This window comes from Pan paniscus, chromosome 20, assembly GCF_029289425.2.
Source record: "Pan paniscus chromosome 20, NHGRI_mPanPan1-v2.0_pri, whole genome shotgun sequence".
In the NCBI taxonomy this organism is placed as follows: domain Eukaryota; kingdom Metazoa; phylum Chordata; class Mammalia; order Primates; family Hominidae; genus Pan; species Pan paniscus.
In genome coordinates this window covers 38,858,570-38,885,962 of record NC_073269.2, presented here as the reverse complement: position 1 = coordinate 38,885,962, position 27,393 = coordinate 38,858,570, and the positions used below count along the sequence as shown (strand labels likewise).

At 42.0% G+C, this 27,393-nt stretch overlaps 1 protein-coding gene across 1 annotated transcript in view; it reads left to right on the top strand.

Moving 5' to 3' along the window:
• The window catches only part of CEP89 (centrosomal protein 89), a 94,267-nt gene that overhangs the window by 59,513 nt on the left and 7,361 nt on the right, over positions 1-27,393 (top strand). Inside the window, exons 15-17 of the mRNA XM_034946500.3 lie at positions 12,100-12,267; positions 13,510-13,651; positions 25,847-25,936. Coding sequence (XP_034802391.2) covers positions 12,100-12,267; positions 13,510-13,651; positions 25,847-25,936 — 400 coding nt within the window. The remainder of the gene's footprint in view (positions 1-12,099; positions 12,268-13,509; positions 13,652-25,846; positions 25,937-27,393) is intronic.

Here is a 27,393-nt window from a genome sequence, read left to right as displayed (position 1 = left end):
AAATGTATGTGTTTGTATAATTACATGTGTATGTGCGTGTATATATATATACCTATGTATGGTATGTATGTAATTGGTAATTGGCCGATTGGTAATAGTCCGGGTAGGAGGATTGCTTGAGCCTAGGAGTTTGAGATCAGCCTGGGCAACATTGTGAAACAAACAAACAAACAAACAAACCAACAACAACAACAAAAATATATATATATGGTGGCTATTTTCTCATGTCAAAAAGAATCTTGTATGTGTGTGTATGTAAGAGAGAGAGAGATATGGTATATATACATATGGTATATATGATAATTATGTATAGGAAACATACATAATTAATATGTGTAACTAATATATGTATAATTATATAAATATTTTGTATAATTATATATGAATATTTTATATATTTATTTATTATTATATATGTATATATTTTATTTTTTAAATTTTTTTTTATTTTTTTGAGACGGAGTCTCACTGTCGCCCAGGCTGGAGTGCAGTAGCGCTATCTCAGCTCACTGCAGGCTCCGCCCCCTGGGGTTCACGCCATTCTCCTGCCTCAGCCTCCCGAGTAGCTGGGACTACAGGCGCCCACCACCTCGCCCGGCTAATTTTTTGTATTTTTAGTAGAGACGGGGTTTCACCATGTCAGCCAGGATGGTCTCGATCTCCTGACCTCGTGATCCACCCGCCTCAGCCTCCCAAAGTGCTGGGATTACAGGCATGAGCCACCGCGCCTGGCCATATTTTATATAAATTATAAAATTATATGTGTGTAGCTATATAAAATTACATATGTACTGTAAGTACATAGAAAAAAGATAGGCAGAATGGGAAAATATTAATAGAACATATCTTTGGCAGATGAGATTGTAAGTGTTTCAACCAGGGTTTTCGAGAGAAGCAACCAATAGGATAGTGAGAAAAAGAGAGAGAGTGAGATTTCTTTTAAAAATTGGCTCACACAATTGTGGGGGCAGGCAAGCTCAAAATTCATATGGCAGGCCAGCCCATTGGAAACCCAGGCAGGATCTCCATCTTACAGTTTTGAGGCAGAACTCCTTCATTGAGAAACCTGTTTTTGCTCTTAAGGCCTTAGATTAGGCTCACCTACATTACTGAGAGTAAATCTCCTTTATTTAAAGTCAACTTATTGTAAATGTTAACGACATCAACAAAATACTTCACAGCAACGTCTAGTGTTTGAGCAAACAACTGGGCACCACAGCCGAGCCAAGGTGACACATAAAATTAACCATCACAATGAGTAATTTTAATTTTCTTTTTTTTCTTTTTTTTTTTTTTGAGACAGAGTCTTACTCTGTCACCCAGGCTGGAGTGCAGTGGCGCGATCTTGGCTCACTGCAGCCTCCACCTCCTGGGTTCAAGCGATTCTCATGCCTCAGCCCCGCTCATAGCTGGGATTACAGGCATGTACCACCACATCCGGCTAGTTTTGTATTTTTTTGGCCAGGCTGGTCCTGAACTCCTGGCCTTAAGTGATCCGCCTGCCTAGGCCTCCCAAAGTGCTGGGATTACAGGCGTGAGCCACCAGCCTGGCCTTTTGTATGTTTTTATATTTCCAAGCGTCCTATTCACTTTTGTAATAAGGGGGAAGTAATGTTTTAAACGGTGAGCCTTTCAGCTCAAAATGGTTGACTGAATACCTATTGACTTCTGTTTCTCTCCAACTCCTCCTTCTCCCTCCATAGCGCTGGTGTGGGGCAACAAATGAGCTAGTGCATGTGAAGCTTGGTGCTTAAGTAAATGCTAGTGATTCCAATTACTGGAGCCTGGTTTTGACTCTGCTATTACATGCTGACTAGGCCAGACTCGTGCTTTTCTTTTTCTTTTTTGAGATGAGATCTCCCTCTGTCACCCAGGCTGAAGTGCAGTGGTACGATCTTGGCTCACTGCAACCTCCACCTCCTAGGCTCAAGCTATCCTCCGCTTCAGCCTCCTGAGTAGCTGGGACTACAGGCATGTGCCATAGCGCCTGGCTATTTTTTGTATTTTTATTAGAGACAGGATTTCACCATGTTGCCCAGGCTGATCTTGAGCTGGGCTCAAGCAGTCCACTCACCTTGGCCTTCCAAGTGCTGAGATTCCAGGCGTGAGCCACCATGTGTGGCCAGACATGTGCTTTTTTGTTGTAGTAGAGGAAGGAAACATTTTTGAAATCATGTTCATCTTTATAATTTTATTTTTCTCAAACATCTGCTCCTGTGATCAATGTGTTTTTGTGGCTGTGTCATAACTACAAAAACATACAGCCATGTACCACATAACAATGCTTCAGTCAACAATGGACCACATATACGACAGTGGTCCCATACAATTATAATGGGGCCAAAAAATTCCTATCACTTAGTGATGTCACAGCCATTGTAACATCGTAGAGCAATGCATTACTCTCGTGTTTGTGGTGATGCTGGTGTAAACAAACCTACTGCACTGCCAGTCCTGTGAAAGCCTAGCACATGCAGTTATGGACAGTACATAATACTTGATAATGATAGTAAATGACTGTGTTACTGGTTTATGTATTTACCCTACTTTTTATTGTTATTTTAGAGTGTACTCCTTCTACTTATAACAAAATAAAGTTAACTGTAAAACAGGCTCAGGCGGGTCCTTCAGGACATGTCCAGAAGCAGGCATTGTTATCACAGGAGGTGACAGCTCCATGTACGTTACTGACCCTGAAGAGTTTCCAGTGGGATGAGACATGGAGGTGGAGGACAGTGACATTGATGTTCCTGTCCCTCTGCAGGCCTAGGCTCCTGTGGCATTTGTTCTTCATTTTTTAAAAAAATGTCTAGAAAGTTTAAAAAAAATTTTAATAGAAAAAAGCTTGAGAGTAAGAATATAAAATTAGAAAATATTTGTACAATGTGTGTTTTAAGCTGTGTTATAAAAAAGTCAAAAAGTTAAAAAATTAAAAAGTTTATAAAGTAAAAAGTTACAGTATACTAAAATTAATCTATTATTGAAGAAAGAACAATTTTAAAAATAATTTAAATGTAGCCTAATTGTACAGTATTTAGTCTACGAGAGTGTACAGTAATGTCCTAGGCCTTCACATGCACCCACCACTCACTGACTCACCCAGAGCAACTTCTTTCCAGTCCTGCAAGCTCTATTCATGGTGAAGTGCCCTGTACAGGTGTACCATTTCTCTCTCTCTCTCTCTCCCTCCCTCCCTCCCTCTTTGTCTCGCTCCTTCTCTCTCTCTCTTTGAGGCAGAGTCTCGCTCTGTCACCCAGGGGCTGGAATAGTGCAGTGGCACGATCTCAGCTCACTACAACCTCTGCCTTCTGGGTTCAAGCAATTCTTGTGCCTCAGCCACCTGAGTAGCTGGGATTATAGGAGTGTGCCACCACGCTTGGCTAATTTTTGTATTTTTAGTAGAGACGGGGTTTCACCATGTTGGCCAGGCTGGTCTTGAACTCCTGGCCTCAAGCATTCTGCCTGCCTCAGCCTCCCAAAGTGCTGGGATTACAGGCATGAGCCACTGCATCTGGCCTATCTCATCAATCTAGGTTGACTGGTATTTCATTAGGATATGTGTAGGTGTGGGGGTCTTTTTTTCATTCGCTGCATTGGGTACCTCTGCAGTGAATCCACCAAGGTCTTCAGAGGTCTGCAGATGCCCTTCAGCTATTCACTTCTTCCTTTCTAGTGTCTCTCGTATCCTTCTGAGGTTCCTGATGACCTAAGGCTGGACCTCCTGGATGGGTCCTCCACTTCTAGTACCTTTTCTCTCCATTTCCCAATCGTTTGTTTCCTTAGTTCTGAGAGATTCCTCAAATATATCTTTCAGCCCTTGTGATATTTTTTAAATTCTGGTAATCATGTTTAGTCTGGCTCTTATTTAGTGACTGTACTTTCTTTTCTCATGGCATTTTGTTCTTTTAAAACTTCCTTAGTCCTCTGCTATCTCAGTTTCCCTTGAGCTTCTCTGCTTATCTGGATCTCTCTTTCATGTTGCAATTTCTTTCATCCTGCCTAATGACCCTTGTTGCTTGTTCACATCTAGTCATCTGTTCTGATTTTAGGAAGAGGAACTACTGGTACTTGGTGTGTACTGTGTCAGTTGAGGGATTTTCTGCCCTGGTGGTTCCCTGTGCAGGCATCTCCCTGGCTGCTGAGCAGGCCTCTGTGTATATAGATAAGGTGCATGCAATGGTCAGCTTTACTTTAGGATACAGGTCTCCCACAAGCCAGGATAAAGGCTTCCCTTTGTAGATACAACCTGTCCCCTTAAATCTTTAGCTCTCCCCAAAAGAGTTTGCTAAATTTCCTTAGAGAAGTGGGTTGACACCTTGTTTTTCTCCCACCTTCATCTTGAGTAAGCCCAATCTTTCTAGAAAATAGTAAAAGCAAAGAGAGCCATCTCTGCTTCCACATGTGACCGCCAGTCCAATCCAAAGCCAACTGACAGCTCACCAGGAACATGAGCTTGTGCCATTTCCCGCATCATTGTTCCTTCCATGCAGGGTTGCCAATGGGCAGAGAAAGCAAGACAAAATACCCATTATTTGCCTTCTTTTCAACCAGGGTAGGTGAAAGAACACATACACACCACACCTCGAGGCTTGCCCCGCACAAGTTCAATGAGCCCTTTTATCCCTACACAAAAATCTTGTCCTCATGACCTCACCTTTGCCTGAGGCATAACCCTTTCCCAAACTCCTCCCCAGACATTCCCCCAGTGTGAGCACTGGTTCAGCAGCTGCTTTGCTGATAAATCAGTGAGTATTCTGCATGTGGCCTATCTCTATTATGATGCCAACATGGGAAGGGGCTCCCTAGTGGAGGCTGTCGGAGGGCACTTCTGCTCCCTTGCCCTCCGAAGTGCCCTCCAAAGCTCCAAGGTGTCCTCAGCTTCTGTAGCCAAAACAAAAACACTCAGTTTCCCACTCCTCATTTTGTCTATTTTTCACTAGGTCTTCATGGAATTCCACATATTCTAGCTCTGATGAATTCCTGCCCCTCTTCCATGTTATAAATTCTCTCTCCAAACACCGCCCCTTCTGCAGGACAGCCCATTAGGGTCACACTCCCGGCTCCATCCTTCTCATTCCTCTACCCTCGACCCACCTATTGACTCTGAGCCCAAAGCTGTTCAGCCAAAGCTGCCATAAAGGCTTTCCCTCCCCAGCCAGTTCATTCTGAGCCACAAAGGTCTTTCTCCAATTTCCACTGAAAAAAGATTTGGTGGCATCTTTGTTATTTTAAAATGGTCATTTCTCCCCCTGCCTTCACCATTAATGACTTCTTTTTAAACTTTTTATACCTTCTTTACTTACATCTAGGGGGCTATCAAAACACAATCGTGTGTCACTTAATGGGGATACATTCTGAGAAACTCATCATTAGGTGATTTCATCATTGTGTGGGCATCACAGAGTGTGCTCACACAAAGCCACATGGCATAGCCTCCTGCACACCGAGGCTAGATGGTGGAGCTGTTTGCTCCTAGGCTACAAACCTGCACAGCATGTTACTGTACTGAACACTGCAGGCAACTATAAACCAATGGTAAGTATTTGTGTATCTAAACATATCTAAACAGAAAAAGTACAGTCAAAATACAGTAGAAAAGATAAAAATGGGGCCGGGCACAGTGACTCATGCCTGTAATCCCAGCACTTTGGGAGGCCGAGGCAGGTGGATCAGTTGAGGTCAGGAGTTCGAGACCAGCCTGGCCAACATGGCAAAAGCCTGTCTCTACTAAAATTACAAAAATTGGCCAAGTGTGGTGGCATGCGCCTATAATCCTAGCACTTTGGGAGGCTGAGGTGGGCAGATCACTTGAGGTCAGGAGATCGAGACCAGCCTGACCAACATGGTGAAACGCCATCTCTACTAAAAATACAAAAATTAGCCAGGTGTGTTGGCACATGCCTGTAGTCCCAGCTGCTCAGGAGGATGAGGCAGGAGAATGGCTTGAACCCAGGAGGTGGAGGTTGCAGTAAGCCAATATCACGCCATTGCACTCCAGCCTGGGCGACAAAGTGAGAATCCGTCAAAAAAAAAAAAATAGAGAAACCACAGACATGTTTGGAGGGAAAGCATTTATGGACTGTCCTCAGAATGTTAGACTAAAATGTGTGATCTTTATTCTCTTCTTTTAGTTTAAGATATGATCTCATCTTGTCTCAGGCTGGAGTGAAGTGGCTCAATCATGGCTCACTTGCAGCCTTGAACTCCAGGCTCAAGCGATTCTCCTGCCTCGGTCTCCCCAGTGGCTGGGACTATAGTCACGCGCCATCGTGCGGGGCTAATTATTAAGTATTTCTGCAGCGATGGGTCTTGCTGTGTTGCCCAGGTTGGTCTTGGACTCCTGTTCTCAAGTGACCCTCCTGCCTTGGCCTACCAAAGTGATGGGATTATAGTCATGAGCCACCATGCCTGGCCCCTGGTCTTTCTTCCTTAAGCCACAGGGAATAAAAGTGTTTCATTTCATCTGGGAGGGTTTTAAGAAAGTCCTGGGTGAGGCCAGGCACAGTGACTCAAGCCTGTGATCCCAGCACTTTGGGAGGCCAGGGTGGGAGGATCTCTTGGGCCCAGGAGTTTGAGACAGAGAAGCTCTAAAATTTCTTCAGGGAACTACAAAACATGACATAGTGGATTTGAAAAAGAAACAAATAGAATTTTTAGAACTGAAACACACAATAGCCAAAATTAAGAATTCTTACTCTTAAAGATGTTGTTTATATATATATTATATGTATGTATATATATTTATATATGTAACTATTAGTATTTATATATATATCTATATATGAGGATAATAAGATGGAGAGAGACTTGCAGTCAGGAGGACTGCTTTAGATACAATGTTCAAGGGAGGCCCCTGAGGAGGGGATGGTTGATTCAAGGCAGGATGCCTGAGAAGCAAGAAGGAAGTAAAATGAAAGTAAATGATAGTGGTAAATATATAGATAAATGTAATGAATACTGAGTCTATAAAATGATAATATCTTTGGGGATTTAAGAATACATAAAATTAAAAGGCACAACAATAATAGCATATAATCAGGCACAAGGCACATGGAGTTTGTGTTCTAAAGTCTTTATATCATTAGAAGAGGATAAAAGTATTGACTAATTTTATAATTTGAAAATATGCATGATGAAATTTCTGAAAACAATGTATATAACTTTTAAACTAGTATGGGGGTAAAAAGAATGATTAAAAAACAATCCAAATAAGAGCAGGAAAATGAAAGGTGGGCAAGGGGCGAATAGAAAACAAAAAGTAAAATGTTAGATTTAAAGCCAAACATACCAGCAGTAGATACGCTAAATGGATAAAATGCTCCAGTTAAAAGACAAAGAATGTCACAGTGTAAACTAAAGCACATCTGTGTTGTCTTTAAGATATATGTCCCAAGCATAAGGATAGAGAAAGGTCAAAAGTAAAAGGGCAGGAAAAGCAGTACTACTCAAGTACAAACCAAAATAGACATGGTAGATCTTAATCTCTAACAAGGTAGATGTTAAGGTAAAAAATACTACTTAGGCCAGGCATGGTGGCTCAGTCCAGAGGTTCAAGACCAGCCTGGGTAACATAGGGAGACCTTGTCTCTGCCATAAATTTAGAAACTAACTGGGTGTGATGGCTTACCGTCTGTAATCCCAGCTAATCAGGAGGCTGAGGCAGGAGGATGACTTTTGACTTGAGCCCAGGAGTTTGAAGCTGCACTGAGCAGTGATTGCACCACTGTACTCTAGCTGGGCAACAGAGTGAGACCCTGTCTCAAACAGAACAGACAAAAATACTAAGCAAAGAGCATGATTCACAAAGATAAAAGGCTCAATTTACCAAGTAGAATTCACACAAATTTAAATTTGTGTGCACCTAGAAATAATTTATGTCAATACATTTGAAAATTTAGATGAAATAGTCAAATTCTTTGAAAAGCTTACCTTAAAACTGACTCAAGAAGAAGAAGAATACCTGAATAGTCCTATAATCATTAAAAGAATTGAATTAAAAAAAAAATCTTCCTTTGAAAACTCCAGGCCTGGATACCTTCACTAGAGAGCTCTACAAATATTCAAGGAAGAAATAATTTCAGTCTTACATAAACATTTCTAGAAACAGAAAAAGAATTAATGCTCCTTAATCTAATGAGGTTAGTATAACCTTGATACCAAAACCCAACAGTGATAGTATAAGAAAGGAAAATTACTTTTCATTTTACTTATGAATGTAGATGTAAAACTTCTATTAAATTCTAACATTCTAAAGTTCTATTAAAAAATACAGCTACAATAAAGATCACACCAAGTAGGGAAATGTTGAAAGCTTTCCTATTGAGATTGGAAACAATACAAGGTTGCCCTCTGACACCATTTCTGACAACATTAACAGCACTGGCTACCAAGTGGTAACTGACACACGTGGCATGAAAAACTTAGAAGGTTTGGGAAAAGGGAAAACAATAGTGTCATTATTCATAAATGACATAATTCTATCTGTAGAAAACAAATCTACAAATCATTAAAAATAAGAGGTTTTAGCAAAATTGTTCAAAACAGAAAATTTATAAAAATTAATTGTATTTCTTTGTAGGAAAAAAATGTGTAGAAAATGGTATTTTGGGCCAGGCCTGGTGGCTTACACCTGTAATCCCAGCACTTTGGGAGGCTGAGGCAGGTGGATCATGAAGTCAAGAGATCGAGACCATCCTGGCTAACAGGGTGAAACCCCATCTCTACTACAAATACAAAAATTTGCTGGGTGTGATGGCGCATGCCTGTAGTCCCAGCTACTTGGGAGGCTGAGGCAGGAGAACTGCTTGAACCTGGGAGGCGGAGGTTGCAGTGAGTGGAGATGGCGCCACTGCATTCCAGCCTGGTGACAGAGTGAGACTCCATCTCAAAAAAAAAAAAAAAAAAAAAAAAGAAAATGATATTTTGAAAACTAAGGTAATGATAGGCTATCATCATGAGAAAAAATTTTTTTAATTAAAAGGAAGGAACCATTGACAAAGCTTCACAAATAGATGTGGAAAGATTTACAGTACTTCCGTTGGGAAAATTATGAAACTTTATTGATTACATGATTTCACTGGGTGAAGAATTCCAAGCTGACAGGTTTTTGGTAGTTTGTGGGTTTTTTTCCATTCGGTTTTAAAGATGCTGGCTGTTGATAGTCTTTTGGCTTGCGTCGTTTATGATGAAAATCTGCTGTCACGGTTATCTGTATTCTTCTGAAGATAACGTGTGTTTTCTCTGAGGCTTTTAAGAATTTTTCATTGTCACTGTTTTTCAGCATTTTAATTGGGATATGCCTTAGCATGGTTTCTTTCTTTCTTTCAGACCCTTTTTTGCACAGGGTCTGGCTCTGTTGGACAGGCTGGAGTGCAGTGGTGCAATCACTGCTTGCTCCAGCCTTGACCTCCTGGGCTCAAGTGATCCTCCTGCTTCAGCCTCTCGAGTAGCTGGGACTACAGGCATGTGCCACTGCTCCCGGCTAATTTTTAAATCTTTTGTAGAGACAGAGTCTTGTTATGTTGCCCAGGCTGGTCTCAAACTCCTGGCCTTGAGGGAGCCTCCTGCCTTGGCCTTCCAAAGTGCTGGGATTACAGTGGGGGACCCCACACCCGGCCAGCATGGTTTCTTTACTCTACATGAAGTTCATTAAGCTTCTTGGGGCTATCAGTGTGTATTTTTCATCAAGTTTGGAAATCTTTTGGCTATTATTTCTTGAACGGTCTCTTCTGTTTTTCCCTCTCACCTCTCCTGGACTGCTTGATGTTGTCCTGTTGACTGTTCTGTTCACTTTTAGCCCACACTTGTTTCTCTCTGGGCTTCAATCAGACAGTGTCTATTACTATCTCTTCAACTTCACAAATCTATCCTTCTACAATCTAATCTGCTGTTAGTCCCATCCAATATATTGTTCACTTTGTGTAATGATTTTTCCCATCTCTGTAAGAAAGATCCATTTGAGTCTTTTTTGTATTCTCCGTCTCTGTCCCCAGCATGCTATTTTTCTCTTCTTTCTCAAATGTAGGAGCATGTTTTTCTAAAAACCTTTGTTTGCCAGCGCCATCATCTCTCTCACTTCTGAATCTGTTCTGTTGATTTTTTCCCCTCCTGATCATGGATCATATTTTATTGCTTATTCTCATGCTTGATTGGGTGCTGGATGGTGTAGATTTTATGTTACAGGATGTTAGACATATTGCATTGCTTTAAATAGTGTTAGATTTCATTCTGGTGCACACTTAAGCCACTAGAGAATTGTTGGATTATTTATTTATTTATTTGTTTACTTTCTTTTCTGTTTTCTTTTTTTTTTTTCTTTTTGTAGAAACAGGGTCTTGTTATGTTGCCCAGGCTGGTTTTGAGGTCCTGGGCTCAAGGGATCCTCCCACCTCAGCCTCCCAAAGTGCTGGGATTACAGGCGTGAGCCACTGCATGTGGCTAAGCTGGATTCTTTCAAAGCTGATTTTTGTTAGGGTGGGCCCAAAGCAACCTCTAGTCTTAGGGCTAAGTTAGCCCCACTACTAAGACAGTAACACTCTTCTAAGGATTCTATCCAATATCTCTTTTATTATAAGGCCTTTCCATTCTGACTGGTGGGGTATGAACTATTTCCTGTTCTTTGTGCATGTCAGAAATTGTTCTGCCTACTGTTTGTAGTGTTTCTTTCCTAGGCTTTACGCAGTTTCCTCTCACACACGGACAGATCAGTACCCAGCCAAAGACCCTTCAAGGTCTCCAGAGCCCTTTCTCCCTCCGTGAAACACCCTCTGCCCTGCCCTGGAAATTCCAGCTGCCTTGACCTTCCTGCTCTTGGATCTCTGGCTCCTGGGCTCAGCAGGTGTCTGCCAGACAGGAAGGCGGAGGGAGCAGTTGCAGCACTCACCTTGTTTTCCCTTCCCTTTGGGATCACAGTCCTGCCTCGCCTGTTGTCCAAAGTCCGAAAACTGTTGTTTCTTCTGTTTTGCCTGGTTTTCTAGCTGAGGAGTAAATCTGGTCTCTGTAACTCTATCTTGGCTGAAAGCAGAAGTCTTGGTATTTTCAACATTCTTCTTTAACCTTTTATCGTTAATCCAGTTCAACAATTTATCCAATAAAATAATAAATAAGTTTTCAGTGAAATAAATGAATCTTGGATTTTGTATGTTTTACAGTTACAGTTGATAAACCTTAAAATCATATATTGTTGTGTATTCCTGCTGCGCTGGTAAAGGATGCAGCCCCTATCCCAAGTTACTCTCTATGCAAATTCGGTAACACCCAAGCTGGTGTTCAGCAAAATAAGTGCCCCTTTGTTCTTTGTTTCTTTTGTCTTAAAAACATGTATTTATAATTACATTATTATGGAAAAATTGTTTTAGCAGGTTTTTTTAAAAATAAATCTGGCATTTATAACCATGTAAAAAATAGAGCTATCTTAGATTTTTTGGAAGGAATAGGGTATACACACACATACACACACACACACACACACACACACACACACATACACACAGAGAGACAAAGAGAGAGAGAGAGACAGAGAGACAGAGACATAAGCCAAAACTGTGGGAGAAAAAGAGGTTAGATCATCACCATCAAAGAAGTGTGTGGCCAGGTGTGGTGGCTCATGCCTGTAATCCGAGCTCTTTGGAAAGCTAAGGCAGGAGGATCACTTGAGCCCAAGAGCTCGAAACCAGCCTGGGCAACATAGTGAGACTTCATCTTTACAAAAAATACAAAAATTAGCCAGGTATCATGTGTGCCTGTGGTCCCAGCAACTTGGGAGGCTGAGGTAGGAGGATTGCTTGAGTCCAGAAGTTCGAAGCTGCAGTGAGCCATGATTGTGCCACTGCACTCCAGCCTGGGCAACAGAGTGAGACCCTGTCTCACACAGACACACACGTAGTGTGTGCCCAGTCACACCCTCTCTCCGGTGGTCTAGCAGCTTGGTCCCAGGTCCTCTAGGGCCCAGGATGGGGAGATGTTTCCACAGAGGCATTCCAAGTGACCCACCCAGGGGCTGGAGGGCTGGGCTGTTATCACTCATCTTCCTCGTTATCTGACTGCCCCATTTTAGCTTCATTGTGCTGGATACGAGCATGTAATGTTTTTGTCCTTCAGCCAATTACAGAAGGAAGAAGAGAAAGAAAGGGCTGAGATGGAGGAGTTGATGGAGAAGCTGACAGTCCTGCAAGCGCAGAAGAAGAGCCTGCTGTTAGAGAAGAACAGTTTGACAGAGCAAAACAAAGCACTGGAAGCCGAACTTGAACGAGCACAGAAAATCAATAGGTTTGTGTCTTTTTTTCCTTTAAGTTGCTTTTATTTTCAATAGTTAAAAAAGACAAATGGGCTGGGTGCAGTGGCTCACTCCTGTAATCCCAGCACTTTGGGAGGCTGAGGCAGGCGATCATTTGAGGTCAGAAGTTCAAGATCAGCCTGGCCAACATGGCAAAACCCCGTCTCTACTAAAAATACAAAAATTAGCCAGGCGGTAGTGGCACGCACCTGTAGTCCCAGCTACTCGGGAGGCTGAGGCAGGAGAATCATTTGAGCCTGGGAGGCAGAGGTTGCGGTGAGCCGAGATCACGCCACTGCACTCCAGCCTGGGCAACAGAGTGAGACCCTGTCTCAAAAAAAAAAAAAGACAAATGAAGAATATTCCATTTCATTTCTTTTAATCTTTTCTTTTTCTAATAGTGGCTATAAAATGGAAAAGGGTAATTGAAATTACTGGATATCAGACTATAATAAGTATTGTTGCTGTTAACCAACGTTAACCAACATTTCTAAAGTCTATAATTGAAATATGGTTGATGGTCATATTGATAACCCTAAGATTCAAAGTTCTAGGAGCTCTTTTCTAACCATTTCCTAAAAGTCTACTTTGGAATTTCTGGATCTTTTTTTCGAAAGTGCCTTTTAGAACATAAGCCAGAAAGTTAATGGAATAATACTTAATGAGCCTATGGGCCAGGTGTGGTGGCTCACACCTGTAATCCCAGCACTTTGTAAGGCCGAGATGGGCAGGTCACTTGAGGTCAGGAGTTCAAGACCAGCCTGGCCAACATAGAGAAGCCCTGGCTACTTAGAAATATATATATATATGTATATATACAGAAAATTAGCTGCGTGTGGTGGCGCATGCCTCTAATCCCAACTACTCAGGAGGCTGAGGCATGAGAATCATTTGAACCTGAGAGGCAGAGGTTACAGTGAGCCATGATCATGCCACTGCACTCCAGCCTGGGTGACAGAGCAAGACTGTGTCTCAGAAAAAAAAAAAAGAACCTATTCATTGTTAGACATTTGCAACTCCTCTTATTCACTTGAGTTGGGGTCACTAATTATGCTTGGTTTCAAATTAAATTCAGTTACCTCTTCTCACCTTGAAACTTAATAGAAGATTTAGGTTGCTGAAGAATAGCATTTAAATGCTAACATACTTGCTGTTTTTGTAATACAGATATTCACCATGCCCTAGTCATGTAAACTAATGGGCTTCTTATTCTACCATTTGGGGTAACTCTCTAGGAAATCTCAAAAGAAAATTGAGGTCCTCAAAAAGCAGGTTGAAAAAGCCATGGGGAACGAAATGTCTGCTCATCAGTACCTGGCAAACCTTGTTGGCCTGGCAGAAAATATAACCCAGGAACGTGACAGTCTTATGTGTTTGGTAAGTTTCCTGAAGGTTACATCAAGTAAACTGCGAGTTAATATGCAAATGTGATTTTAAGAGTATTTTAAAAAATGATCTATTAAAAGCTTTATCCAGGCACTCCCTGACTTACGATGGATGGTTCCACCTAGGAATTTTCGACTTTATGATGTATTTATCGGGAAGTAATCTTATTATAAATTGAGGAACTCCTTACAACTCATAATGAAGTTACCATTGATACTGAATGCCCATTGCTTTTACACCATTATAAAGCTTAAAAAATGTAGATTGAACCATCATAAGTTGGGAACCATCTGCTGTATTGCCAGGATTAAATGCATTTTTGATATACAGTTTGTTCAATTTATGATGGGTTTATCAGGATGTAGCCCTGTTGTAAGTCGAGAACCATCTGTATTTTAAAATTTCAACTGTATTACCCTGGCATGGTGCTGTGTGCCTGTAGTCCCAGCTACTCAGGAAGCTGAGGCAGGAGGATCATTTGAGCCCAGGAATTCAAGACCAGTCTGGGTAACATAGTGAGAACCCATCTCTACAAAAAAAAATTTTAAAAATTAGCCAGGCATGGTGGCATGCACCTGTAGTCTCAGCTACTCAGGAAGCTCAGGTAAGAGGTTCATTTGAGTGTGGGAGTTGAAGGCTGCAGTGAGCTATGACTGTACTACTGCACTGCAGCCTGGTAGACAGAGAAAGACCCTGTCCCTAAAAAAAAAAAAAAAGGAAATGCTAATTAAACCAGTCTTGAGATACCATTCTCAAAAAATGTTATAAAACATTTTTTTCTTTTTAAACAATTGTATCTTTTTATTAATGCATAATATTTTTACATTTTAAAAAATATTTTAAATATATTTACATGCACATGTGGGGGTACATGTGATATTTTGTAATGTGCATAGAATGTGTAACAATTAAGTCAGGTATTTGGGCTATCCATCACCACAAGCATTTATCTTTTTTTTTTTTTTTTTTAAGATGGAGTCTCACGCTGTCACCCAGGCTGGAGTGCAGTGGCGTGATCTCGGCTCACTGCAACCTCCACTTCCTGGGTTCAAGACATTTTTGTGCCTCAGCCTCCCGAGTAGCTGGGACTACAGGCTCATGCCACCACACCTGGCTAGGTTTTGTATTTTTACTAGAGACAAGGTTTTGCCACATTGGCCAGGCTGGTCTTGAATTCCTGGCCTCAAGAGATCTGCCCACCTCGGCCTCCCAGAGTGCTGGGATTACAGGTGTGAGCCACCACACCCAGCTGAGCATTTATCATTTCTGGGTGTGGAGAATATTTCAAGTCCTCATTGCTAGCTATATTGAAATATACAATACTTTGTTGTTAACTTTAGTCAACCTACTCTGCTGTCGAACATGATAACTTATTTCGTCTATCTAACTGTATGCTTATACCTATTAAGCAACCTCTCTTCATTCAGCCCCCTGCCCCCCAGCCCCCCACAAACACACCCATAGCCACATGCATCCTAGCCTCTGGTAGCTATCATTATAATCTCCACCTCCATGAGGTCAACTTTTTTAGCCCCCATATATGAATGAGTACATGCCATATTTATCTTTCTAGGTCTGGCTTATTTTACTTAACATAATGGCCTCCAGTTCCATCCATGTTGCTGTAGATGACATGGTTTTGTTCTCTTATATGGCCAAATAATATTTCATTGTGTAAATAGAGCGTATTTTCTTTATCTGTTTGTCCATTGATGGACACTTAGGTTCATTTCATATCTTTGCTACTGTGAATTGTGCAGCAATAAACATGGGGGTGTAGATATCCCTTTGATATACTGATTTCCTTGCCTGTGAATAAATACCCAGCAGTTGGATTGCTGGATCATATGGTAATTGTTTTTAGTTTGTTGAGGAACCTCCATACTGTTTTCCATAATGGCTGTACTAATTTACATTCCCACCAACAGTGTATGAAAGTTCCCTTTTCTCCACATCCTCATCAGTGTAATAAAATAAAGTAAAATTTCAGGCCAGGCATGGTGGCTCACTCCTGTAATTCCAGTACTTTGAGAAACTGAGGTGGGAGGATCACTTGGGTCCAGGAGTTTGAGACCAGCATGGGCAAGATAGGGAGAACCTGTCTCTACAAATAATGAAAAACTTAGCCAGGCATAGTGGTGCATGCCTGTGGTTTCAGCTACTCAGGAGGCTGAGGAAGGAGGATCACTTAAGCCTAGGAGGTCAATCATTCCACTGTACTCCAGCCTGGGTGATAGAACAAGACCCTGTCTCAATTTTAAAAAAGAAAAGAAAAAAAATTTCAGGACCCTCTAAATGTATTATGCAAAGGGGGAAGTTAAGCCCTGGAGACTGAGCAAGGTAGCTTGTTGGCTATTCTGCTTCTTATAGGTTAGTTCTCTTCCTCATTGCTGTTGTTTTGTAAATGACTAGGAGAAACCAGAAACCAGACCTTCTCCTCCTTCCAGTCACTCATCTATAAAGATGAACTGCTTGCTTCCTTTATTGTTCTTCTACCTAAGACCAGATGGCACCCATGACCCCATGACTGTTACATCTTCAATGTGGAATGTTAAATATACCTTTCCTGAAAGAAAAAGACTGCCTCAACTAATTAGATTGTTGTAACTATGCATTCAGTCTTACATAGAAAGACACTGAAATTCTGTTAAGCTTTCCTACATGTGGTCCTATTAGCGATCCCAAACTTGTGCACTTCAGAACACAGACTTCTGTTCTTTGGAATCTACTTCCTGGGTGGCCTGTCCTCAAACTTTGTGCTTGAATAAACTCTCTTTAAACTAGATTCTCACCCTTTTGATTATTTTAGGTTGACATCAGCATCTGTTATTTTTTGTCTTTTTAATGATAGCCATTCTAACTGGAGTAAGATGATATCTCATTGTGGTTTTGATTTGCATTTCTGTGATGATTTGTGATGTTGAGCATTTTTTTCATATGCCTGTTGCCGATTTGTATGTCTGCTTTTGGGGAATGTCTATTTAGATTCTTTGCCCACTTTTTAATGGGATTGGTTTTGTTTGTTTGTTTGTTTGCTATTAAGAGTTGTGTTCCTTAAAAAAAAAAAAAAAGAGAGAGAGAGACAGAGAATTGAGTTCCTTGTATATCCTGGGTATTAGCCTCTTGTTGAATGAATATTTTGCAAATATTTTGTCTCATTCAACAGGTTGTCTCTTCATTCTATTGATTGTTTCCTTTGCTGTGCAGAAGCTTTTTAGTTTAATATAGTTCCATTTGTCTATTTTTGTTTTTGTTGCCTGTGCTTTTGGGGTCTTAGCCATGAAATTTTTGTCTAAAGTCCTAGAGTGCTTCCTCTATGTTTTCTTCTAGTAGTTTTATAGTTTCAGGTCTTAGATTTAAGTCTTTAAACCATTGTGAATGGATTTTTTGCATATGATGAGAAATAGAGATCTAATTTCATTTTTCTGTATATGGATATCCAATTTTCCCAGCACCATGTATTGAAGAGGGTGTCCTTTCCCCAGTGTATGTTCTTGGTGCCTTTGTTGAAAAGCAGTTGGCAGTAAATATGTGGGTTCGTTTCTGGGTTCTCTATTCTGTTCCACTGGCCAATGTGTCTGATTTTGTACTGATACTATGCTATTTTGGTTACTATAGCCTTGTAATGTATTTTGAAGTTAGGTAGGGTAATACCTTCAGCTTTGTTCTTTTTGCTCAGGACTGATTTGCCTTTTCAGGCTCCTTTTTGGTTCCATATGTATAAAGTAGGATTGTTTATTCTATTTCTGTGAAAAACGTCATTGATGTTCTGATAGGGATTGCACTGAATCTGCTGATTGCTTTGGGGAGTCTGGTCATTTTAATGATGTTAATTCTTCGAATCCATGATCATGGGATGTCTTTCCGTTAGTTTGAGTCAGCTTCATTGTCTTTCATCTGTGTTTGTAGCTTTCCTTGTAGAAATCTTTAACTTCCTTGGTTAAATTTATTTCTAGCTATTTTTTTGTAGCTATTGTAAATGGGATTGCTTTCTTGATTTCTTTTTCAGGGAATTCATTATTGGTGTATAGAAACACTACTGTTCTTTATACATTGATTTTGTATTCTGCAACTTTACTAAACTTTTTTTTTATCAGATCTAAGAGTCGTTTGGTGAAGTCTAGTTTTTTCTAAATATAAGATCATGTCATTGGCAAAGAGAAAAAATTTGACTTTCTCTTTTCTAATTTGGATGACTTTTATTTCTTTCTCTTGCCTGACTGCTCTTGCTAGGACTTCCAGTACTGTGCTGAATAAGAGTGGTGAAAGTAGTCATCCTTAACTAGTTTCAGTTCTGAGAGGAAAGGCTTTTTGCTTTTCCCTACTCGGTATGATGTTAGCTGTGGGTTTGTCATATATGGCCTTTATTATGTTAGGTATGTTCCTTCTATGTCTAGTTTATTAAGTGTTTTTATCACGAAGGATGTTGAATTTTTATCCACTTTTTTTCTGTTTCCATTGGTGTGCTCATATGGTTTTTATCCTTCATTCTGCTGATGTGATCTATGATGTTTATTGATTTGTGTATGTTGAACCGTCTTTGCATCTCTTGATCCCACTTGATCATGGCATATTATTTTTTTTATGTACTGTTGAATTTGGTTTGCTAGTATTTTGTTGAGGATTTTGCATCTGTGTTCATTAGGGATATTGGCCTGTAGGTTTCTTTTTTTATTGTGGCCTTGTCTGGTTTTGGTAGCAGGGTATTGCTGGCCTGAAAGAATTAGAGAGAATTCCTTCCTCTTAAATTTTTTTGGAATAGTTTGAGGAGAATTTGTATTAGTTCTTCTTTGTAAGGTTTGTAGAATTTGGCAGAAAAGCCATCTGGTCCTGGACTTTTCTTTGTTGGGAAACTTTTTATTAATGATTCAATCTCATTATTTGTTAATGGTCTGTTCAAGTTTTCTATTTCTTCCTAATTCAATCTTGGTAGTGTTGTCGATGGGCCAGTTCAGGTTCTTGACTTCACTGCACAAAAGAATTTGAGAGCTAGTCCAAAGTAAGAGCAGATGAAGAAGTCTATTGCAAAGCAGAAGTCACTCTGAGAGACAGAGTAAGAGACAGACCCTAATATTTTAAGGGGATGACCTTTACAGGAGCTGTGCATGCATATTCATAAAGTATTGGTGAGGTCAAGTGTAAAAGGTAGAACTATGGTTGGTGCATGCACTCAGCATGTACATGCTCTAACATGTATCACATGTATAATTAGCATATAAAACCTCCACCTAGGGTGTGTTTTTTACTATTAAAATGAGAAAAAGGTCACTGTAAGCTAAACCTTGTGCCTAGCTGTACATGCAGGACCCTGGAGATATCTTTAGCCCTGCCCAGGCAGGAATTGGTAGTTAATAGCTTCTTGGGCTTTTGGTGTTGATTGGCTGGAGATTGGGGAAGCTACATTACGATTAAGGGATTTTTGTTCTTTTTCCTAGACCATATTGGGTATCAGGAACGTGTAACCACCTGGTAGTTGGCTGGGATCCTGTGGGACTACTTATCTTGCTAAGATAAGTTAGGTGCTGACATACAAGGGTGCACATGAAAGGAGCCCACTGAGAAAGGAGCATGCGGGGCTTCACTAAAGGGGACAAGTCAGTATGGTCTCATAACTTTACTTATCCTGCCTCTGTATGTTGTATGTTGTCCAGAAATGTATCCATTTTCTCTAGGTTTTCAGTTTATTAGCAGTGGATTTTCACTATGTTGCCCAGGCTGACCTTGAACATCTGGATTCAAGCAATCCTCCTGCCTCCTGCGTCACTGGGACTATAAGAACGTTTCACCCTGCCTCACTTAGTTCTGCTCTGATCTTTATTTTTTCTTTCTTTCTACTAATTTTGGGTTCTGTTTGTTCTTGTTTATCTAGTTCCTTGAGGTACATCATTAGGTTGTTTATTTGAAATCTTTCCACTTTTGTGATGCAGGCATTTATTGCTATAAACTTCCCTCTTAGCATTGCTTTTGCTGTATCCCATAGGTTTTGGTATGTTGTGTTTGGTATGTTGTGTTTCAGTTTTCATTTGTTTCAAGAAATTTTTGATACCCTTCTTAATTTCTTCATTGACCCAATCATTGTTAAGGAACATGTTGTTTAATTTTCATATGTTTGTACAGTTTCCAAAGTTCCTCTTGTTATTGCTTTCTAGTTTTAGTCTACTATGGTCTGAGAAGATATTTGACATGATGTCAGTATTTTTAAATTTGTTGAGCTTGCTTTGTAGCCTAACACACAGTGTATGCTAGACAATGTTCTATATCTGATAAGAATGTGTATTCTGCAGTTGTTGGATGAAATGTTTTGTAAATGTCTATTAGGTCATTTTGTCTAAAGTGCAGTTAAATTCAATGTTTCTTTGTTAGTTTTCTGTCTTGATGATCTGATTGCTGAGAGTAGGGTGTTGAAGTCCCCAACTATTATTGTATTGTAGTCTATCTCCCCTTTTAGATCTAATAATATTTGCTTTATATACCTGGATGCTGCGGTGTTGGGTGCGTATATGTTTAGAGTATATGTCCTCTTATTGAATTGATCCCTTTATTATTATAATATTACCTTCTTTACACAGTTTTTGACTTAAAGTTTGTTTTATTTCATGCAAGTATAGCTACTCCTGCTTGCTTTTGGTTTCCAGTTACACGGAATTTTTTTTATCCCTTTACTTTCAGTCTGTATGGATCTTTACAAGTGAAATGTGTTTCTTGTAGGCAGCACATAGTTGGATCGTGTTTTTTTTTCTGATATCCATTCAGCCAGTCTGTATCTTTTAAGCGGAAAATTTAATTAATTTACATTCAAGGTTACTATTGATATGCGAGGACTTACTCCTATCACTTTGTTGATTGTTTTCTGGTTGTTTTGTATATCATTTTTCCTCTTATTTATCTTATTATTCTATAGTGATAACATTTGAGTTCCTTCTCTTCCTCATTTGTATGCTTGCTCTACTAGTTAGTTTTATCATTTCATGTGTTTTCATGTTAGTAGATATCGTCCTTTCAATTCCAGGTGTAGGATTCCCTTAAGCATTTCATGTAGGATGGGTCTAGTGGTGACAGATTCTCTCAGTGTTTGCTTATCTGTAAGTCTTTACTCCTTCATTTATGAAGGATAACTTTGGTGGGTATAGTATTCTTGGCTGGCTGACAGGTTGTTGTTTTTTTTTAATTTTAGCCCTTTGAATATATCATCTCATTCTCTCCTGGCCTGTAAGGTTTCTTCTGAGAAATACACTATTAGCTGGGCACAGTGGCTCACACCTGTAATCCCAGCACTTTGGGAGGCTGAGGCAGGCAGATCACCTGAGGTCAGGAGTTCAAGACCAGCCCGGCTAACATGGCGAAACCCTATCTCCACTAAAAATGCAAAAATTAGCTGGGTGTGGTGGTGCACATGCCTGTAATCCCAGCTACTTTGGGGGCTAAGGCCAGAGAATTGCTTGAACCCAGGAGGCGGAGGCTACAGTGAGCTGAGATAGTGCCACTGCACTCCAGCCTGGGCAACAGAGTGAGACTCCATCTCAAAAAAAAAAAAAAAAAGGAAAAAGAAAAAAGAAAGAAATACGCTGTTAGTCTTATGAGAGTTCCTTATATGTAACTAGACATATATATATATGTGTCGACATATATATGTCTACATATATATGTCGACATATATATGTCTACATATATGTGTCGACATATATATGTCGACATATATGTGTCGACATATATGTGTCTACATATATGTGTCGACATATATGTGTCGACATATATGTGTCGACATATATGTGTCGACATATATGTGTCGACATATATGTGTCGACATATATGTGTCGACATATATGTGTCGACATATATGTGTCTACATATATGTGTCTACATATATGTGTCTACATATATATATGTCTACATATATATGTCTACATATATATATGTCTAAAAATATATATATATATATTTAGAATTCTGTATTTGACTTTTGACAGTTTGACTATAATGTCATGGGGAGAAGACCTTTTTGGGAACCTGAGCTTCCTATATCTGGATTTCTAAATCTCTTGCTAGACTTGGGAAGTTTTCAACTTATTTTGTTGAGTAGGTTTTTTATGCCATTAAACTTCTTTTCACCCCTTGGAACACCAGAAGGCATGCTTCATTTTTTTTGTTTTAATTTTTCTCTCTTTCTTTTGCTCCTTCTCCCTCTCTCTGTCTCTCTCTCTCTTTCTCTCTCTCTCTCTTTCATCTCACTGAGTATTTCAAAAGCAAAAGAAATTCTTTCTCCTGCTTGATCTAGTCTATTGCTGAAGCTCTCAATTGTATTTTTTATTTTATTCATTGAATTCTTCAGTTCCAGGATTTCTGTTTAGTTCTTTTTTATATCTGTCTCTTTGGTGAATTCCTCATTCATATCCTGAATTGTTTTTCTGATTTCTTTATAGTGTTTATTTGTGTTCTGTTATATTTTACTGAGCTTCTTTAATACCATTATTTTTAATTCTTTTTCAGGCATTTCATAAATTTCTTTTTGTTGTTGTTGGAATCTGTTGTTGGAGAATTATTATGTTCCTTTGGAGGTGTCATATTGCCTTGCTTTGTCATGTTTATTATGTCCTTTCATTGATTTCTGCAAATCAAGTGTAACAGTCACTTCTTCTAATTTTTTGTATTGGGGTGTGTGTGTGTGTGTGTGTGTGTGTGTTTGTGTGTGTGCCTGGGGCAACCAACATGGTGGGACACTCCCCGCAGGCTGTGGTGAAGAGGATGGGGTGATCCCCAGGCCCTGGGTGGTGTGCTTGGGTTGCTTTGGCAATGGAGGCATTGGGCAGGGGAAGCCTGTCTTCAGGGCACATGCACGTGCGCAGGGTTCTGCGGCTGGAGGGGGTGGGGTTGCTGTTAGTGACAGGGGCCCCAGGCAGGCAGGTTTCAGGATTGGGGAGCACTTGCTTCGGCTCCCTTGCTCCCATGGGCAGTCTCTTCAGTGCACTGCACCACACTCTTCTGGGTATGCAGGACACTGTAGGGTAGAGTGCTGGGGACCCGCTGCTCCACTGGGTCCACCTGGTGCCTCGCCGCTGCAGCCTTCCGCGTGCATGTGGGGAGATGTCCGTGGCGCTCCAGGGATGTGGAGATGCAGGGGCTGCTGGGTCGCAGGGCAGGATGTAGTCTGGTGGGGGCTGGACTCTCAAAATGATGCCACTGTGCTGCAGCTGCCTAGAACCTGGGTCAGTGTGGGACCCAGCGTGAGCCCCTGCTCTGGAGCAGTGGGGTCACACAGACTCCAGGGAGCACCCTGCACCAGTCTCAGGGCCTGCAGGGGTTGAGGGGCTCCCCTGGGGCTGGGATCACAGGAGTGTGCAGTGAGAATGTGGACCCCTGGGGATCTCTCACCCTTTCCCGACACAGGGGATCCTCTCCAGGCTCCCGACCAAGACCCATCCTGTCTGGGCTGTCGTCTCCCTCTCCTTCATTGCATGGGTGCCGCCCAGCCCTCCCCTGTCGAGTTCCCGTGGTCTCCGTTAGATGTTCTCCGTGCGATGACTGACTCCTGTTTTGGTTCTCCTATGTGGAGGAGTCTGACATCCTGTGCCTCCAGCCAGCCACCCTGAGCCTTCCTCCTGAAAACAGGTTTGTTTGTTTTTTTTTTGAGATGGAGTCTCGCTGTGTCACCCAGGCTGAAGTGCAGTGGCACAATCTTGGCTCACTGCAACCTCTGCCTCCTGGGTTCAAGCGATTCTCCTGCCTCAGCCTCCTGAGTAGCTGGGACTATAGGCGCATGCCACCACACCTGGCTAATTTTTTGTAGTTTAGGTAGAGACGAGATTTCACCATGTTAGCCAGGATGGTCTCGATCTCCTGACCTTGTGCGCCTCAGCCTCCCAAAGTGCTGGGATTACAGGCATGAACCACCGTGCCTGGCTGAAAACAGTTTTTTAAATTACAATAATTGCTGATAAGAGTGTGGTCAGTCTGGCCATACTTTACTGGTGACTTCTGAGTCCTTTCCAGAGCCTTCCAGAAAGCAATTTGACTTTGACACAGCATGAATGGAGCCTTGAAGGCACTCAAGTGTCTGGCCCAGCGCTGCCCCTCTGAAAGGCAGCTGAACCCTGGCACTCTCTGTGGTAGCATTAAGTGCCCATTTTCCCTTCTGCTGCTGTGTGTGCTGGCCTTCCTCACCGGGACATGGAGAGGGCAAGAGAAAGCTTGCTGAAAAATCTAAAGGGCCGAACAAACCCTTTCATCCACAGATTTCCTGGGAACCTGCCCGCCACATGTTGAGGCCACTGTAAACGCAAAGCCGTCTTGTTTGTAGGGCAGGACGTGCAGGGAATCCCGGTCCCTGGGGTGCAGGCCCCATGCCTCTCACATGGGCCAGGGAGTATCACAGGCTTCCACGATGAGGTCAGGATCCTCCCAGACCCTCAGACACTCCCCTCTCGGCCCACCCCCAATATCTGTGGGCCCAGGATGGAAATACAAATGGAGGCCACTGACTGTCTCCAGATATTTAAAAGTTACTTGTTGAGCCAACAAACTGTTAGTAAAATGTGTTCCCTTCTCCTGCCTTGACCTTTATCATGGCCTGGCTGTGAAGTTTAGAATCCTCAGGCCCCTCAGAGTCAAAGTGGAAATGTAGGGTGTGGGAGAGCTGCTTTCTTCCATCCTGGCTCCACCTGTCACCAGGGACTTTTGTGTCCAAGCAGACACCTGCTGTCCATGCAGGGAGAGGCATGGGAGCTGCCAGGATGTCTGGGCAGGGCTCTTGGTCCTGTGTAGCCAGGTCTGGAGTAGACACATCCCTACGGCCTTGCAGGCCCCTTGACCCTGGGAGTGCCTAGGCCAGCCCCTCTAGCCAGGTCCAGGGGTGTTACTGGCTGCTCTGCCAGTCTCTGCCCTGTCCTAGGACTGAGCCACGTACTCCTGCCCTACCCCATCCTGGTCTCCAGGACCTCGTGAGAGCCCTTACCCAACCCTGTACATACACCAACAGTGGGAGGACTCCACTCTGCCTTGGGAAGTTTCTGCTGATGACCTGTGGCTACAAATCACTTTCAGTTTCCCCAAATTAGCTGGGCATGGTGGCGCGTGCCTGTAGTCCTAGCTACCCAGGAGGTTGAGGCAGGAGAATCTCTTGAGCCCAGGAGGTGGAGGTTGCAGTGAGCTGAGATCGCACCACTGCACTCCAGCCTGGGTGACAGAGCGAGACTTTGTCTCAAAAATAAATAAATAAATAAATAAAACAAAAAGAAAAAACAAAAATCACTTTCAGTTTCCCCAAGTATGACTGCACCATCTTGCATTTATTACATTTTTGTGGGAGACACAATAGTCTTAGGTACTGAGATCTTTTTTTTTTTTTTTTTGAGACAGAATCTCGCTATGTTGCCCAGGCTGGAGGGCGGTGGCGCGATCTCAGCTCCCTGCAACCTCCGCCTCCTGGGTTCAAGCCATTCTCGTGCCTCAGCCTCTTGAGTAGCTGAGACTACAGGCGCACACCACCAAGCCTGGCCTGAGATCTTTTTAAATCCTGCTTCTAGGGTGGATTTTCCATGTGACCTGGAGCAATTTCTCTGTGACTTAGCTTTCCTTCTGGAAAATCAAACTTGTCACCACTAGCCTACCTTGGAAAGAATGCTCACCATTACTTATTTTATTTTAGCATCTGAAATAGTTAATTTATAGAATGTAGCAGGTCACGTCCAACCTGGATATTAGTTTAAATCATTCGACTTCAAATGATGTCATCTCTCCTGGATGTATTGCCTTTCATGTATGGCTTGGAGAAACGGCATTGTGCGTTCATATTATGTTATCCTTAATTTTGAAATTGTTCAAATGAGTCAAGTTATGAGTTGATTGGCCTCTTGGCACTTATTCCTTGGATGCGATTGAAAGAAAGATAGATTCCATAAGAGTAGAGATGCATTCTGGAAACCTTTGCAGCCTCTCCCGTTCCCCTGGTCTGTGGGACTGGAGTTCTTCTCTTTGTGTCGAGCAGGGCACCCCACATGCCCTGTTCCTGCCCATCCTCATCTGTTGGCCTGAGGCCCAGGCCCTCACACAGTGGGTGGGGAAGGGGTTGAGGCAGGACAGGTTGCAGAATGAAGATTGTGAGCAGTAGCAGTAAAACTCTTTGCAAAATAATTGTTTGTTATTTCAATTTTTCTGTAAAACTGAGAGCCCATTTATCACCCTTCTCCTTAGGCAAAATGTTTAGAAAGTGAGAAGGATGGAGTGCTTAATAAAGTCATAAAAAGCAACATTCGCCTGGGAAAGTTAGAGGAAAAAGTCAAGGTAAGTGGTTATTTGGCCTCAGAGATTTCATTTTCAGATGGGAATGCAGGCTCACTGCTGTGGATTTTTGTGTTTAAGAAAATGACACCTTTTGCATGTGCATCACTAATAGTCCACAGAGTAAAAGTATTGTAAGGTTTTGCTGGCAGAATAGCACCTGTCACCTCATTCAATAAACTTTGGTTCATTCACACAATAAAATACTGCATAGCTGTTTAAGAAAAAAGGATAGGAAGCAAGGCACAGTGGCTCACGCTGTAATCTCAGTGACTCAGGAGGCCCAGCCAGGAGGATCGCTTGAGGTCGAGAGTTTGAGACCAGTCTGGTAACATAGCAAGAACCCAATCTCTACAAAAAATTTAAAAAGTTAGCCAGGCATGGTGGTGCTTGCCTGTAGTCTCAGCTTCTCCGGAGGCTGACGGGGGAGGCTCCATTGAGCCCAGGAGTTCAAGGCTGTGGTGAGCCGAGGTCACACCACTGTACTCCAGCCTGGGTGACAGAGTGAGACCCTGTCTCAAAAAAAAAAAACCAAAACCAAACCAAACCAAAACACCAATAAAAGGAAAGACAGGATCTCACTCTGTCATCCAGGCTGGAGTGCAGTGACATGACAATGGCTCACTGCAGCCTCGAACTCCCGGGCTCAGTGGATCCTCCTGCCTCAGCCTCCCAAGTAGCTGGGACTACAGGCAAGCACCATGGTGTCTGGCTATTTTTTTTTTTTTTTGTATTTTTTTTGTTGGTTTAGAGATGAGGTCTTGCTATGTTGCCCAGGGTGGTCTTGAACTTCTGAGCTCAAGTGATCTGCCTGACTCGGCCCTCCCAAAGTGCTGGGATTACAGATATGAGCCACCTCACCTGGCAGGGACCCTGTCTCTTTAAGAAAAAAAAAAAAAAAGGCTGAAAGGGAAGGGGCTATGCCATGCTGTTTATGAGGGGACTCGGCATGGAAGTATTGAGTAATTTAAAATCCCCCTGTGGGGTTTTTCTTTTTCTCTCTTTCTTTCTTTTTTTCTAATTTTCCTGCTTTTTACTTCCAAAAGAGAAGGAGTGATCTTCGGAGTAGTTGGCCTTGCTTGGGGAATCCATAGCGTTACCATTTATCTGAACAGGAATAGTAAAACCGGCTCACCTGGAGGAGACACCTGTGAGCAGGCCCCAAGGTAGACAGGCCAGGGCCTCGGGGGGAATGAAGAGAAAAGGCTTGAGAAATCAGAGGTGACATCTCAGGAAATCCCTGCAAAATATCACTCTTCAAAGGGAGGACATCACCTTGGAAATCTGGGGCTGTGACGAGATCTGGGAACTGAGGGATGCAGGCAGAAGCCCCTCCGGACCAGGCTGAATTCAGAGAGTGCGAGATGGGGCTGCAAGGTGGAGGGTGGTGGGAACATGGGAAGTCTGGAAGGACACTCTGGCCCAACCGTCGCTCCCACCCTCCCAGGAACCTCCTCTCA